This window comes from Pteronotus mesoamericanus, unplaced genomic scaffold, assembly GCF_021234165.1.
Source record: "Pteronotus mesoamericanus isolate MK-2021 breed Mesoamerican mustached bat unplaced genomic scaffold, CSHL_Meso_final contig_65, whole genome shotgun sequence".
NCBI classification, from domain to species: Eukaryota; Metazoa; Chordata; class Mammalia; order Chiroptera; family Mormoopidae; genus Pteronotus; species Pteronotus mesoamericanus.
This window is the reverse complement of record NW_026555228.1, coordinates 8787855-8802925: the sequence shown is the minus strand read 5'-3', so window position 1 is coordinate 8802925 and position 15071 is coordinate 8787855. Positions and strand designations below refer to the sequence as shown.

Here is a 15071-nt window from a genome sequence, read left to right as displayed (position 1 = left end):
GAAAAAGTGCCATCCTCATCCCAAATCATACTCTCTCTCAACAGTTAGTTCCAAGACAATGTCATTCTACCTTCTATTAAGGCCTTTCACCAATGTTCCTCAGCTTAAAAAATGGCCCCAACCTGCCATTCTTTCAATAACAAGGGGCAAAGAGAAGCATTTTACCAAAACGAGAGACAAGCATACAAAACAGACCTGCAATTGACCTTGTTCATCGGCATATTCAATGGTCTGGAAGACGGTGAGAGCATAATGTTCTCTGGTCCTCAACCGAGCGCTGTAACCTCGGTACCAATTTTGGATGATCAACGCGGCTTTTATTGCTGCAGACCCATAGGATATGAAAGTCAGAGAAAAACAGTTACTATGCAGCTATGGGGGGAAGGAGGTATTTCAGAAAAAAAAAAAATCAGTCCACCTGGATTCCCCAGTTCTACAAACATAAAAACTACAAACAATGAGATTTACCTTCATGTTTTTGTAAAATGTCCACAAGTCTCAAATATTCAGATAATGATGTCATAGACATTGAGAGTAGAATTTTTGGAGCAAGACTACCGGAATTTGAATTCCAGCTCTGCTAATTACTGTCTATGTGACTTTGGGTAAGTCATTAAAACTCTCAAAGCCTCAGTTCCCTTACCTATAAAATGGGGATAATAGCACTTACCTATGGCACGACTTAAGCATATGAAGTCTACGTATGCCCTATGAAGTAACAATTCTGTTCTTCACTATCTACCCCAAAGCAATTCTCACACAGTCCACAAAGAAGGCATATGACAATACAATGCTTCTCTGTGGCAGTAGGAAGTTTGACACCAATGTGGCCTGGCTGTCACTCACTAGGAAGAAGAATGTGCAACTGTGGTGGGTGCACACTATATAGTATTATGCCATAAGTGGAAGCAATAGTTGAAATAAACTTGTAGCAACATGAATGGATCTTTAAAAAGTCATACTTCAGTTAGAACAGTTATTAAAAAGTTAAGAGACAGAATTAAATATAACATGGTACCATTTTATATAAATTTAAAATATACATACAGAAAACCACAATATACTTTTCATAAGAATACATACAAAGGAAATGATACACACTAAACAATAGATTGGTTATTTATGGGAGGAGTGAATGAGCATCAGGTACATGGATAAAAGGGAATATGCAAATTAATTAACTAACATAGGGTGGTGCACAGACCAGTGACAACAATGCACAATGAATGGAGAAGAATGATGAACTCCACCTTTTACACCTGATATTCAATTGCTAAGTCACAGATGGAAATGAACACATGTCTTTCCATAATTATTATCCAAAATGAGATACCACAGGTAAAGAGCTTAGCCCAATGCCTGATGTAAAGTGCATGTTAAACAAAAGGTAACTGTAGCCATGAGTATTGTCTTGTTTGTGGATTATTGAGGCACACTGACTCTGTTCTAGTAGGCTTTGAACCATCCTGCAGCTTCATAGTTTTGAGGAAAGAGATCAGGTGAGAAATGAGATTTGAAATATAGTCTCATGCCTTCCTCAAGTTTTAGAGCGAAGAGTAAGGAACACAGCTGGCTCCTTTCATTCATGGTATAATTTTCCCCAGTTTGCACATAAAAATTAAGCATTGACTATAATAAGAACAATTTGAGTTCTGAAAGCAGGAATCTAGCCTCCAGTCTCAGCATTCTTGGTTTAAAGTACTACTGTGGCACACCAAATAGACACAAGTCATCTGAGGGTGTTTATTTATGGGCTCCTTCAAGGCTTTAGGTTTCAGAGTCTCATTTCATTATTCAGCTTCCAAAAAAGCCCAGGAAGTAGACATAAGGTAAAGTATCAAAATCTTCATAGGGAATAACCACAGGAAGAAGAAGTTGAGTAACTTGTTCAATACTGCCAAGCAAGGAATTGGTAGTACCAGGGCTGAAATCTCATGTTCTTACCATATCCTTATGGGCAGTCCAGGCCCGCCTGAAAGGTCTGCTCTGTGCAACAGTCACTGCCATGACCAACCAACCCTCACCTGAGTGGTTCGCTGTTCCAGTGCTACTTACTGAGCACTTACTAAGGGACAAGCAATAGATTCATTCCTGCAGTCCTTGCCACACTGTAAAGCTGAGAGAGACTAACTCGAGGTCATTTAGACAGTAAGCGGAAATGGAGAGCAAGGAATTGAATCAAAGTCTCACTGGCCCCATAGCCCAAGCTCTTAACCTCCATAGAGCTACTGACCTTTTTCTGTGCCTCAGTTTCTTCATCTGTACAATGATGGAGTGAAAGAAATGATCTCTCAAGTCTCTTCTATTTACTATTAGCAACATCAATACCAAATAATCAAGCTTATTATGATTTCTATAATTGATAATTGAACAAAATAGCTACCATGTGTTAAGGACCTACCACAAGACATTTAGTCCCAAGTGCTATCATCTCCATGTTACATATAGGGAAACTTCTGTTTTAGAGAGGCAAGGATCTTGTTCAAGTCACTTACCTAGTATGGACCCAGGTCATCTAAGTCCAAACCATGGGCTCTCTCCACTATATATAGCCAGTTACTTCATTCCCTAATCTATTTGTACCTTTTCTTTCCTTTGAATAATAGCCACCATTTATTGAGTACCTAGTATGTGTCTGGCACTAAGCCAGATACACTACCTATACTATTACTTCTAAGCCTCCCCGGCAAGGGAAAAGAGATCATGGAATCCTCCTCTCCGATCTCGGCCTTCCAGGGTACCGCAGCCCACTCCCCAGGGGCGGAGTTGTCATTTTGTTTGGTAAGCGCACAGTACATTTCTGGATACTGGGCCTCGGAAGGCAGACAGCCATGCTCAGTCCCCTGTCTCTTGCACTTCCTCTTTTACCTCAAAGTCAGCAAGCTGAGCCAGGCCCAATCCCAGCCTGGGAATCTGCCATCTCTGTTTAGGCTTCCATTCTTGTACCTGAGCCCTTACCCCTGGGCATGAATGCCACTCACTGAGCTATCACATGTCACCTCTCACCCCACGCTTCCACACTCTAGTCAGCTTGCTGGTGCTGGAGGCTGGGACTCTGCAGGCCACATTTCCACTTCGCCAGTTGCTCCATGTTTGACTCTGTCAACAGGGGTTGTCAAGGCTGGAGGAGGGCCGGGGACACACTCCTTCCTATTCCGATTAATATAGCCTAGCAAGTGGTCTTCACCCCCAGAGCTGACTCTCCTTGTTTGCAGCCATTGGATCCAGTTCACAGTTTACCCAGCACTTGCAGGATCGCCACAAGGCAGCCCCTCAGAGACACCAGCACCAGCTGAGCAGTCCCCTCCCTACCTTCTCAAAGGTCTGAGTTTCAATTCTGCAGGGCCCTTCCTTCAAGTTTCTAAATTTTAATTGCAATCTTTCTCCTTCGTTTGTTCGGCCCTGGAGGTGGTAACTTTCCTGCAGTTTGCTACCTCCATATACCTTAGAGTGCTTTTACAGGGACCCTTTCAGTTACTTAGCAACAACTTGATTCCTAGTTGACAGTTGTTTACATTCAATTCTCTCTATTCAAATCACTCTTGGTTTTTGCCTCCTGACTAAACCCTGCCTGATGAGCTAGTCCCATGGGGGTGGGAAAAGAAGGGCCAGCTTAGGCGTCCAGCCTTTACATTCTAGGCACTCCACCTCAGGCCCTTACTAGAGTTCCGCATTGGGATTTTGAGTGCTTGGGCAGTGGCTGATAAAATGGGCTTTGATCCTAAGCATGAATGACACTTACTAAGCTACTGCTGCTCCATGGACATAGAATTCTCATAGCACCCTCTCCAGGAGAGGGAAGGACACTGGCAGAGCAGGAATGGGCATAGCAACATCAGACTTGTAAAGATGCACCACTGCAGGGCACTGTGGCCAGCTCAGGGTCCTCCTCCGGAGCAGAGACCTCCAAACTGGCAAAGGGCAGAGCCCAGGGGCCACTGACTCCCCACCTCCCAACCCTACCCAGAAAGCAAAAGATCTGTGTTGTCCAGTTCCAAACTTGTTGGAGAGCTTAGATCTGCTTCTGGTCCTGCTGCTTCATGGCATAATATGGCTTGTCTTCCTTGTCACATTAACTTTGTACAGAAAAAATACAAACAAAAAAGCTACTGTCTTACGCGTCAAAAGGCCTTCTATTTTTGTTTCTAGAAGGAAGCAACAGCATAGGTTTAATAAGTTACCTGGCCAATTTTCTGCATCCAGCACAGGTGGCTTCTCTAGTGCCAAGTTGTTCTATTGTTGTTGTTGTTGTTGTTGTTGTTATTTTTTAATGAATTATTTTCTCTGGTGGTGATCATTATCATGATATTTTGCAAGGAGCTAGATATCCATGTAGGGAGTCAATGAGCAAAACAAATGATAAATTCAGAGCATTTGCTTTGTAGTGACAGGCACGGTGCTTGATGCTTTATATGGATGATTTGATTTGATCTGATTTGATTAGTCTCCCCAACAGCCCTATGAAATGTCATTATACTCATTTTACAGCTAAGGAAACTGAGATTCAGAAATAACGTGTTTGGGGTCACATTGTTTATCAGTGGGAAAATGTGGAGTCAAATCCAGATGTCTAATTCTAGAACCTGGGCTCAGCCCAGGTGCTGCAACACAGCCCAGCATGGCATTTGGAATCAGCTATAAAAGATGAGACTGCGTTTTGAATACTATCTCCCTCCCACACCTCCCCACCACATGTTTCCTATACTCTACCCAATCTCTTGTTCTCTATAGCACTTTTTACCATCTGACATTCTATACAGTCAAATGTTTTTGCCTATTGCCTATCATCCCCCATTAGCTAAGCTACATGAGAACACAGACTTTATTTTGTTCACTGCTATATCCCCAGCACCTGGGGAAAGGCCCTTTTAGGACTTTTATAATAATACATAATAATATATTGCAATAGTAATGTGTTAATATAGTTATTAGTAATATATCAATTAATTGATTAATATAACATGCCTATTGTCTGGCATATAAGATGCACTCAATAGATGACAGAATATTTTTTTAAAGAGTAAGGCAGGAATAATAGACAATAATTCTCTCTCCAGGCTAACAATTTCTAGTACCCCCAAAGACTTCCTAATTAGACATGGCATTTCATTAAAAATTTCACAAACTATTGTGGACAAAACATGCTTCCACCTTAAAACCCAAGAACCAGAAGCAAGAAGAGCCATGCCAACCAGGACCTGCAGGGCTCACTCCCTTAGAGAGCACAGACTCAACTCAAAAACTGCCTCCTCAGTGAGGCCTTTCCTGGCCGCCCTTTTTTAAAATGGCACCCTTCCCCCACCACCTATCTCCTTCCTTATTTTCCCTCCACAGCACTTATCGCCATCTGATATGGCATATATTTTACTCATTTGTTATTGTCTGTCTCCTTCCACTAGAATGTGATCTCCCTAAAGGCTGGGACTTTGGTCCATTGGATTAGCTGCTGTATCCCCTGAGTCTGGAACAGTCCCTGGAACATAGTAGATGCTCAATAAATACATAAACTTATTATTCAGCTAAAAGACTTTATGTCTTGTGATGTTCCTCATGATGACTGGTAGTGTCTTACGTTTGGTTTGTTTTTGGTTTTGAAATAAGAGTTTATTTGACAGATAGTTCTTTAAACAAGAAGCATAATATTTATAATGATAAGACATTTAAAGACTCCGTGTTTTGAAATTCTGCTGGTAGAGGCCTCCTGTGGAGGCACCAGGGTGAGCGAATATTTAATGTAATTTGAAGGGGTCTGACATCCAGTCAGGGAGAGAGAGACGCACAAGTATGATAAAACTGATTAAAATGAACGCAAATGAACTGGAAAGAGATGAACTGTCTAGTGGCAAAACGTTTTAAACATGGAGGAAAAGCATCTATTACCCCAGCTATTCAAAACATGATGAGAATAAAATATGGCTTGACTCTGGAACCACAGTTTTCACTGTTGTTGTTTTGTTTACAGATAATTCCATATCTGCCAGCTGCTAGAGTGTGTGGCTGTCCCAGTGACACTTTCAACTTCACTGGAAAAAACTGAAAGCATGAGACGGTCACAAAGCTTGCCTGTTGGGCAGCAAACAAGGCAAGGACCTCTGTGAGGCTCATTCATCCACAAACTCTGACATCCCTGCAGAATAAGGAAGGGCACAGCACAGCCTCCTTGTCCTTGGAAAGCATTGTTCTTAAACAAGAGGTAAATGAGAGCAGAGCATGAGGCCCAGTGTCCAAACAATGGCAGACATTTTAAACAAAACTATACACTTTCCCCAAATGACAAAAGACATCATAGTTTTACCATTCTTGAAAACCTCTGGCCTTTTAGTCAGAGAAAGGCAAGAATTAGAGGTCATTTCTATGACTTTTAATTTACTCATATACTAGCCCACCCACCAACCCATACACATGAGGTAATAAAAGTAAGTTCTGAATTTGTAATCTGGAGACTCGTTTTTGTCCTTAGTCAAGTGCCAATTGTGTGAACTTAGGCAAGTCACTTTAATTCTTTGGTCCTCAGTTTCTCATGTGAACAATGAGAACTTGGGATTTTGTGATCCCTAAGATCCTTTCCAGTTATAAAATGCTCTAATTCATCCCTCTATTTTTTTAAGTGCCACAGCTGCAGCCTATTACTGCACAAAGTTGAAAATAACCATTCAAGGACAAAATAGGACATGTAAATGTGAGCACTCAAATCGGAAGCTTCTGGCCCAAAAAAAAAAAAAAAAAAAAAAAGAGAGAGAGAGAGAGACAAATTCTAAAGGCTATTTTAAAAATCTGACTTATCCCTGTAGACAAATCCAAGTCAAGTCAATAATATCCTTGGCTTTCCCATCAAGGAAGTGTAGCAGAACTTTGCTAGCAATTGGTCTAGAACATTAAACATTTCACCTATTACTACTTCCCTAAGTTACCTAAACCACGATTACTGTTTATTATCTGTTAATTGGCTCCAGTGGTAGACAATTGAAGATGAGGAAAGATGGATGGGGAAGAAAAGTGAAGACAAGGTGGGACATGGGAGAGATTTAAGGCCCATAGGTTTCGATGAAAATCAAGAGATCAGAGAAAGAGATAATAGTCATGAAGATTGCAGAGGTAGAGCTGATCCAGGTGGCCACATGGGCCAGGAAATGGGAATGAACAGCTGAACTAGAGCTGAGGAGGGGCTGCTGGAGTTTAAGAGGTCAAGGAACTGAGATGCCAATGTGTTTGAGTTATCCATGTGTACAGCGAAGATACTCAAGATGATGCCAAGACATGACACACAGAGTCTGCAATGAATGAGGAAGGTGGTAGACAGCAAAACCAAGAAAGGGCTAGCAAATGGTACCCCCAAAGGGCATAAACCTAGGTTGCAGCCATTTCAAGATTGGGATATTTTTAACTTTTTATTTTGAAACATTTTCAAACATATTGGAAAATGGTAAGAATGGTACCATTGTTAATATCTTGTCACATATACATTGTCTTACACACATTCTCTCTCTCCACACACACGTATCATCCATCATTTCTTCAGTCACCTTTATTCTAGAACATGTCCTTAGCCCTTTTTTTCTCTTTATTGACACTGATATTTTTGACAAACACAGGCCAGTTATTTAAAATACCCCTCAATTTGAATCTGGTCTGCTATTTTCTTGTGATTACAATCAGGCTATATATTGTGGCAGGAATAAGTGATGTGTTATATCAGTAAAACCATGATGTTAATTTTTGGTGATGTGAACTTAGATCACTTGGTTAAGGTGCTGTATACCTAAGATTGAATACTCTTTAGCTCTCTTCCTCAGCGCTGTCTATGGAGGTGGCAGCCGTCTCTTACTTGGCACCAATGGCTGCCCTCAGACCCCTCATGAAACCCAAGATTGTCAAAAAGAGGACCAAGAAGTTCATTCGGCACCAGTCAGACCAATATGTCAAAATTAAGCGGAACTGGCAGAAACCCAGAGGTATTGACAATAGGGTGCGCAGAAGATTCAAGGGCCAGATCTTGATGCGCAATATTGGTTATGGGAGCAACAAGAAAACAAAGCATATGCTGCCCCGTGGTTTTCGAAAATTCCTGGTCCACAACGTCAAGGAGCCTGAAGTGCTGCTGATGTGCAACAAATCGTACTGTGCTGAGATTGCTCACAACGTCTCCTCGAAGAACCGCAAAGCCATTGTGGAAAGAGCAGCCCAGCTGGCCATCAGAGACACCAATCCCAGTGCCAGGCTGCGCAGTGAAGAAAATGAATAGACAGATTGTGTACACATTGTATTTGTGTTAATAAAACCTTAAAATTCTAAAAAAAAAAAATACTCTAGAGGTATTTTCTTTCTCTTCCTAATTAGTAAACAATTTGCAGGAACACACTTTGGGACTGTGTATATATATTCTGATCTCCAAAACATCCATTGATGATTTTTTACCTAAATCAATTATTCCAATGATGGTTGCAAAATAGCAAATTTTAACTCATTCCTTCTACATTTATTAGGATTAGGAATTTTAAATGCTCCGTTTAAAGCCCTCTTTTATTTAATAGGGCAATGAAACAATACCAAGATTATATAAAGCCATCTTATGGAAGTTTCCATAAGAATTGTAATCCCTGGGTGTACCATAGTTCAGAAAAATATAGCTTTATCTATAAATACCAAAATCATAGGCTAAATCAGTAAAGTAAGGCCAACAGTTTACAAGCTCTATGACACCTCTGCCATATTAATTTCTGCTAATTTCCTAAAAGAATCATTATTGTGTAGATATCAACTTTAAAAACCATTATATTCTTAAGTATGTAAGAAATTTAGCTATGTAAAAGTATAATGCTCTTTTTCAATTATTAAAATATTTTCTTATAGGAAATATGTTCTTTTTAAAAATTCAGGAATGACCTTTAATCCTCACTCAGGGAAAAAAACTTAAATGTCTTGACTGCAATTCTGTTTTATGTCTCCTTTGTTATTAATTACTAACCTGATTTGTATTGCCAAATTCATTCATCCAAGGTCAAATACAATCAGCATTAAATTTTTGTCCTTTGCAGCTGCTAAAAAGATAATGCAATACAAAGCCATAATCATACATGAAAAGTGTTCTTATTACGGGAAATAACTGGCAACTGGGGCTGAGGTATTGCCCTTTCTTACTGTGAGTTTAAATGTGTCTCTGTAACAGGGTTTTGTAACAAAAACAGACTCCAGCTATAAAGCTGACTTCTTTGTGAATTGTCTAGTCAGGGCTGAAGCTGGTAAAAAGCATTTAAATCGGGAGGTGGGACTTCATAGCCTTTCAGCAGTACTTTCTACCCTCTAAAGGCTCCTGATTTAGATTAGATATTTGAATAGTCCCTGTCAAAGTCTCATTCCTGAAATTTCTAAAGCAGAGGCGGATTAATCACAAGCAAATAAAAATAAAGAAAAAATGAAGATGCATTTAATTAGTGAAAAGATTATTTGGTTTTTTGGTATGCCTGTTTCATGCAGGCAATAAATGTATTTGCAGTATCGATGCTATATAAATCTCAAGGCTAATATATTATCATTAAAAAAGTGAATAATTAACTGAAAATTGTTATTGAGAGGGTTCCTTATGTTCAGATGAAGTAGTCTCCTTTTAGAAAGAAAAGTACTTACTTAAAATGATTTCCATTTGATGCTAACAAAGCAGGGATTTTAGTATATGATGTAGACTGAAAATAAAGATTTGGCACTTTGGACATATTGATCTTAATTAAAGCCATGGGAGTAAAGTTACCCAAAGAGAGCATTACAGTGACAAAATAAGAGGGCCAAGAGGAATCCACAGGAACCCCAACATTTAAAAGTTGCCAGAAAGCGGAGCTCTCATAAATAGTTCAAACAGAGACATAAAAGGAAAACGAGGAGAACATGTTGTCACTGAAGCCAAGCGACTTGAGTATTTTAAGAGGGGAGTGTGCAGGAGTGCCAAGTACTGCCAGGAAGTCAAACGAATAAGTACTGAAAATGCACCATTGCACTTCAAGGTCACTCAAGAACTTGTCAAAATCATTTTCCATGAGATGGGATAAAGGAGAAGGTAGGGTACAGCGGTGTGAACACTCCCTTCAGGAGCAAACTCTAAACAGGAGGAGAGAGGAGAGGAACTGGAGGGAACAAGAGGGCAAAGGAAGGAAAAAACAGCTACAAAAGGCAATTTTGAACAACTGGGAAATTCTGAATATGAACTAGATGTTAATAATATTACTCTATCAATGTTAGTTTTTTCAGTGTGATATAGTACTGTACTTATATAAGAGAATATCCTGCTTTTTAGAAGATTCATGCTGAAGTACATAGAGGTCAATATAATGTCTACAACTTACTTTCAAATGGAAAGGGAAATGGAGATGGAGAAAGGAAGGGGAGAAAGAGACAATGGTAAGATGTTAACAACCTGTGAATCCACGTAAAAACTATGTGGGTGTATGTTGTCCTATTCTTTCGTCTTCTCTGTAGGCATGTGATTTTTTTTAAAAGCAGCTGGGGACAAACCTATATAATTTTACTGACCAATGCAACCCCAATAAATTCAACAAAAAAAAGAAGCTGGCAAAACAAAACAGAATGGCATGAGAAAAATATATATATATCCAATCCCCCATAAAAAATTCGAGGAAAGACACTTGAGCATGTTAAACGGTTAATGGGGAAACAGCTGGGGGTGAGCCCGAAAAGTAAAGGGGAAAAGGAATGTCCCCCACCCTCATACCCGCATCTATAGAGTATACTGACAGTCTTTCAGTGACAAGAACTCTCAAGAACATCTTATCTGATGTCCCATTTCATTCAGGAGGAAAATGAGGGAGGTCCCAGCTCACAGGGATTTAGTCCAGAAAAGACTGCTTTATGGTAATTATAACTGAGAATCCTCCAACAATAACAACAAGAAGAATAGCAATGGCCTCTCTAAACTTTCAGAAAATTCTTTAGAGAATAACAAAGATAAAGGAAACAATGTCATTCATTGTCTTTCCATGAAGGTCTCAAGTGTAAATACACAGCACAGTAAAGAACCCAACATTAAGAGTGAGGGGATGGGGGATATGGGGCTGGGTGTGGAGGGAGGGCATCTCTGGGGCAGTTGTGAATGGCTTGATTATTAGATATTTAAACAATGAAATTAACTAGATGCTATTTTAAGAATTAAAGTAGGTAGTGGCTATTTAGTATTTTCAAAACTTTTAAATGAAAGAATAACATCCATTTTTTAAAAATTTATTGATGTGAGAGAGAGACATCGATTTGTCGTTTCACTTATTTATGCATTCATTGGTTGCTTCTTGTGTGTGCCCTGAATGAGGATCAAACCTGTAACCTTGGTATATTGTGATGATGCTCTAACCAACAGAGCTGAATATTTTTTTAAAAAAACAGTCTCCATTAGAGAAAATTTCCATTTGCCATAGCTTACAACATCAAACTTCAAAGCCAAAAATACTAGATAGCCTTTGTAGGCTTCTCAGCACTTAGAGAAAATGAATAAATGCGTGTCTAAGTGGTCTCAAGGGAAGAAATAAAAGAAAATATATCAGAGTGTTGTCAAAGTGCTTCAGGGGAAAAAAGGGCAATAGGTTGTTAATTCAAAACCCATCAATATGAAATTTTAAGTGTAAAGTGAAGTTCAGGAGAATGAAATTGCAATGTTTAATTCCTGTTTTTCAGGTGAACTCCAATTTTACAAGTCAGGGCAGCATATCAAAAGGAACATGGACTTTGGAATCTGTCAGAGCTGGTTCCAATTCAGGTTCAGCCCCCAACTAGCGTATGACTTTGGGCAGTTCTTTAAGCCTCGGTTTCTTCATCTAGAAAAAGAGATTAATCAAATCTCCCTCCAAGAATTTTGGTGAGAAATAGAAAAAATAGATGTTGTAGGCACTCAATAAATGATAGCTATTATTTTTCTCTTCCCTGTTGCATATCACAAAAGAGCGAATAACAACAGTAATACATCAACGCTACTTCTCTGCATGGATGGTGGATAGCCCACAAGAAGGGGATAGCCTCAGTTTTACACATAGGCTACTCTTTCTCAAAAATGCCGTGATACTCTAGAGGCAGAGTACTGTGGTGGGGCTGAGTGGCCAAGGAGCAGGTCATTTACACTGGAATCCTTCACACTAGACAGACTTTGAGAAACAGGAACAATATCTAGCTCTGACTCTGCCACTTATTAGCCATGTACTCTTGGGCAAATCACTTTGCCTCTCAAAGCCTGCTTTCTTTTCCACAAATTGAGAACAACTCTTTGAAGGTAGTAAAGATCAAATGTATGTGAAAGGGCCTGGCCAACTATAAAAGCACTATGCAAGTAAAAGCTACTGTTTTTTTGTATCCTCAGTTCCTGGCACAGGAAAGTGCTCAGTAAAAAGGTTTCCTGAGTGAGTGTGTGAGTGAGTGAGTTCCCATCAAAGACTGAGAGGACTATCTCATTTGTAGTGATTATAAAGAAAAGAGGTCTTATTAGATGTCCCAGGGTCCACAGGGCCTTTGTTGCTTTGCTGATCACCCTGAGCCATATTATGAGCTTGAACAACCAGTTTTTGATTGGGATCAAGCTCTTTTGGTCTATTTATATACTTTTATAAGTAAATTTAATAAAGTTACATTGGGACGTACCATAAAAGGGTGTAATGGTTGACAGCAAAAAACACTGCCGTCGGTACTCCCTGGCTTCAAATCCTAACTCTGGCACTTGTTGGTTATATAACCTTGACAAATACTTACCTTGCTGAGCATGACCTTTTTCCACTATACAAACAGGAATAATAACACTTTACTTGAGGATTTATATTTATTGCAAGAATTAAATAAAATATATGTATAATATTTTTAACACTCTTTGGAATATAGTTAGTAATCAGGAAAAAATAGTAATTATTTTCTATCAAGTGTTTTCAAAATATTTATTGCCTTTGATACAGTAATTTCATGCCTAATCACCTGAAAATGAGAATAATCCAAAATAAGGAAAAAGCTTTACAAAATTCTTCAAAGGGCTATTTATAATTATTTTAAAAATCCAATATTAGAGGAATAATTAAGTATATTGGAGTCTATCCACTAAAAAAAATATTTAGTAATGGCTAAAGTGATGTTTACAAAGCATTTGTAACAGCCTAAGAAATGTTTATATAAAATGTTTTAGTGACAAAAGCAAAGCTACAAAAAATTAATATTTAGTCTGATAAAAATCCATACTATAACAAAAAAACTAGAAGGAAATATCAGAATGATAACAGTCATTATCTTTGGAAAGTAGAATTATGAGGGAGTTTTTTTATTTATTTCCAAATGCTTTTGTGTGTATTTTACAATATTTCTGAATGAGAAAAAAAATTTAAGGATAAAATGTTTATCTTATGGATAAATGTAAGTAAACACAATTGCATCAGTATACAGATTTATTATTATCAAATCATAGTAAATGTTGATTGGCTATTTAACAGAAGGTAATAGAAGAATAAAAAGAGTTATGAGAGAGTACTTGAAACAAGTATATGCCAATCAATAAGATAACTTAGATGAAATGGATTCAAATTATCGAAAATGACAAGAAGACTTCGGGGTGATCTTTGTGTGTTATGTAGATGCCTAATCACTATGCTTGCACTTGAAACTAATATAATATTGTATGTCAACTGTAATTAAAAAACATTTTTATTTTTTGTTTTTTAAAAAAATTTTAAAGAAAATGACAAGAAATAGAAAATCTGAATAGATCTATAGAATAAGTCTTCAAAAAACTACCCGCAAAGAAAAGCCTATGCCCAGAGGGCTTCACTGACAAATTCTACCACACATTTAAAGAAGAATTAATACAAATTCTTCACAAACTCTTCTAAAAAATGCAAGAGAAGGGAGTGCTTTCCAACTCATTTTCTGAAGCCAGTACTACCCTGATATCAAAACCAAAGAGATCACATAAATCAATCTCTCTTATGAATATAGATTTAAAAATGCTAAGCAAAATACTAGCAAACTGAATCAACACCATATAAAAAGGATTATTATATACCATAATCAAGTGGAATTTATCCCAGGAATGCAAAGTTGGTATAACATCTAAAATTCAATCACTGTATACCATATCAGAGAATAAAAGACAGAAACTACATGATCCTCTCAATACAACTATCCCTCAGTATCTCTGGGGGATTAGTTCCAGGACCCCCAAAGATACCAAAATCTTCAGAGGCTCAAATCCCTTCCATAAAATGGCACAGTATTTGCATATAAGCTATATTTGCATATAGGCTATAGTATGGCATGCCTACACTTCACTTCATTCATGGGGATTCAGCATAGTGCTCAGTGCATGGCAAATTCAAGTTTTGCTTTTTGAAACTTTCGGGGATATTTTTCTTTCTAATATTTTTGATCCACAGTTGGCTGAATCAGTGGATGTGACATCCAAGATATGGAGGGCCAACTATACGTGCAAATAAAGCATCTGACAAAATTAAACTCCATTTTTTAATAAAAAACAATCAATATGGTAGGAATAGGAATGGACTGCATCAATCTGATAGAGAGCATCTACAAACAAGCCACTGCTGTTATCATATTTAAAGGTGAAAGACTGAATGCTATCCCCTGACCCCAAGATCAGGACAAGACAAAGATGTCTACTCTGACATTTCTATTCAACATTGTAACAAAGGTCCTAGCCAGGATAATTAGGTAAGAATATGAAATAAAAGACATACAGTGAAAAGGAAGAAGTAGAGCTATCTCTATTTGCAGATGACACAATTTATAAACAGAAAATCCTGAGGAACCCATTAATATCTATGAGAACTAATAAATGAGTTCAGTGAGTCTCAGAAGACAAGATCAATATACAAAAATCAACTGTTTTTCTATACACTTGCAATGAACAATCCAAAAATGAAATTAAGAAAACAATTTCTTTTATTCAATACAATAGCATCAAAAAGAATAAAATACCTGGGCTAATTTAACACAAGAAGTGTAAAACTTCAACTCTGAACACTACAAAACATTGTTGAAAAAAATTAAGGAAGACCTAAATAAATGGAAAGACATCCCATGTCCATGAT

The 15071-nt window shown here is 38.1% G+C and overlaps 2 protein-coding genes across 2 annotated transcripts in view; one reads left to right on the top strand and one right to left on the bottom strand.

Annotated features, from left to right (window-relative positions):
* PPEF1 (protein phosphatase with EF-hand domain 1) overlaps positions 1–15071 on the bottom strand; it is a 68948-nt gene that overhangs the window by 51162 nt on the left and 2715 nt on the right. Inside the window, exon 2 of the mRNA XM_054581198.1 lies at positions 196–323. Within this exon, the coding sequence (XP_054437173.1) occupies positions 196–323 (128 nt within the window). The remainder of the gene's footprint in view (positions 1–195; positions 324–15071) is intronic.
* On the top strand, positions 7820–8296 carry LOC129076982 (60S ribosomal protein L32-like). Its single transcript, XM_054581199.1, has one exon. The coding sequence runs from the start codon at positions 7835–7837 to the stop codon at positions 8240–8242; it is 408 nt and encodes a 135-aa protein (XP_054437174.1). The 5' UTR covers positions 7820–7834; the 3' UTR covers positions 8243–8296.

Coding starts and splice junctions, on each gene's coding strand:
- LOC129076982 (XM_054581199.1), top strand. CDS start 7,835: ATGGCTGCCCTCAGACCCCTCATGAAACCCAAGATTGTCAAAAAGAGG.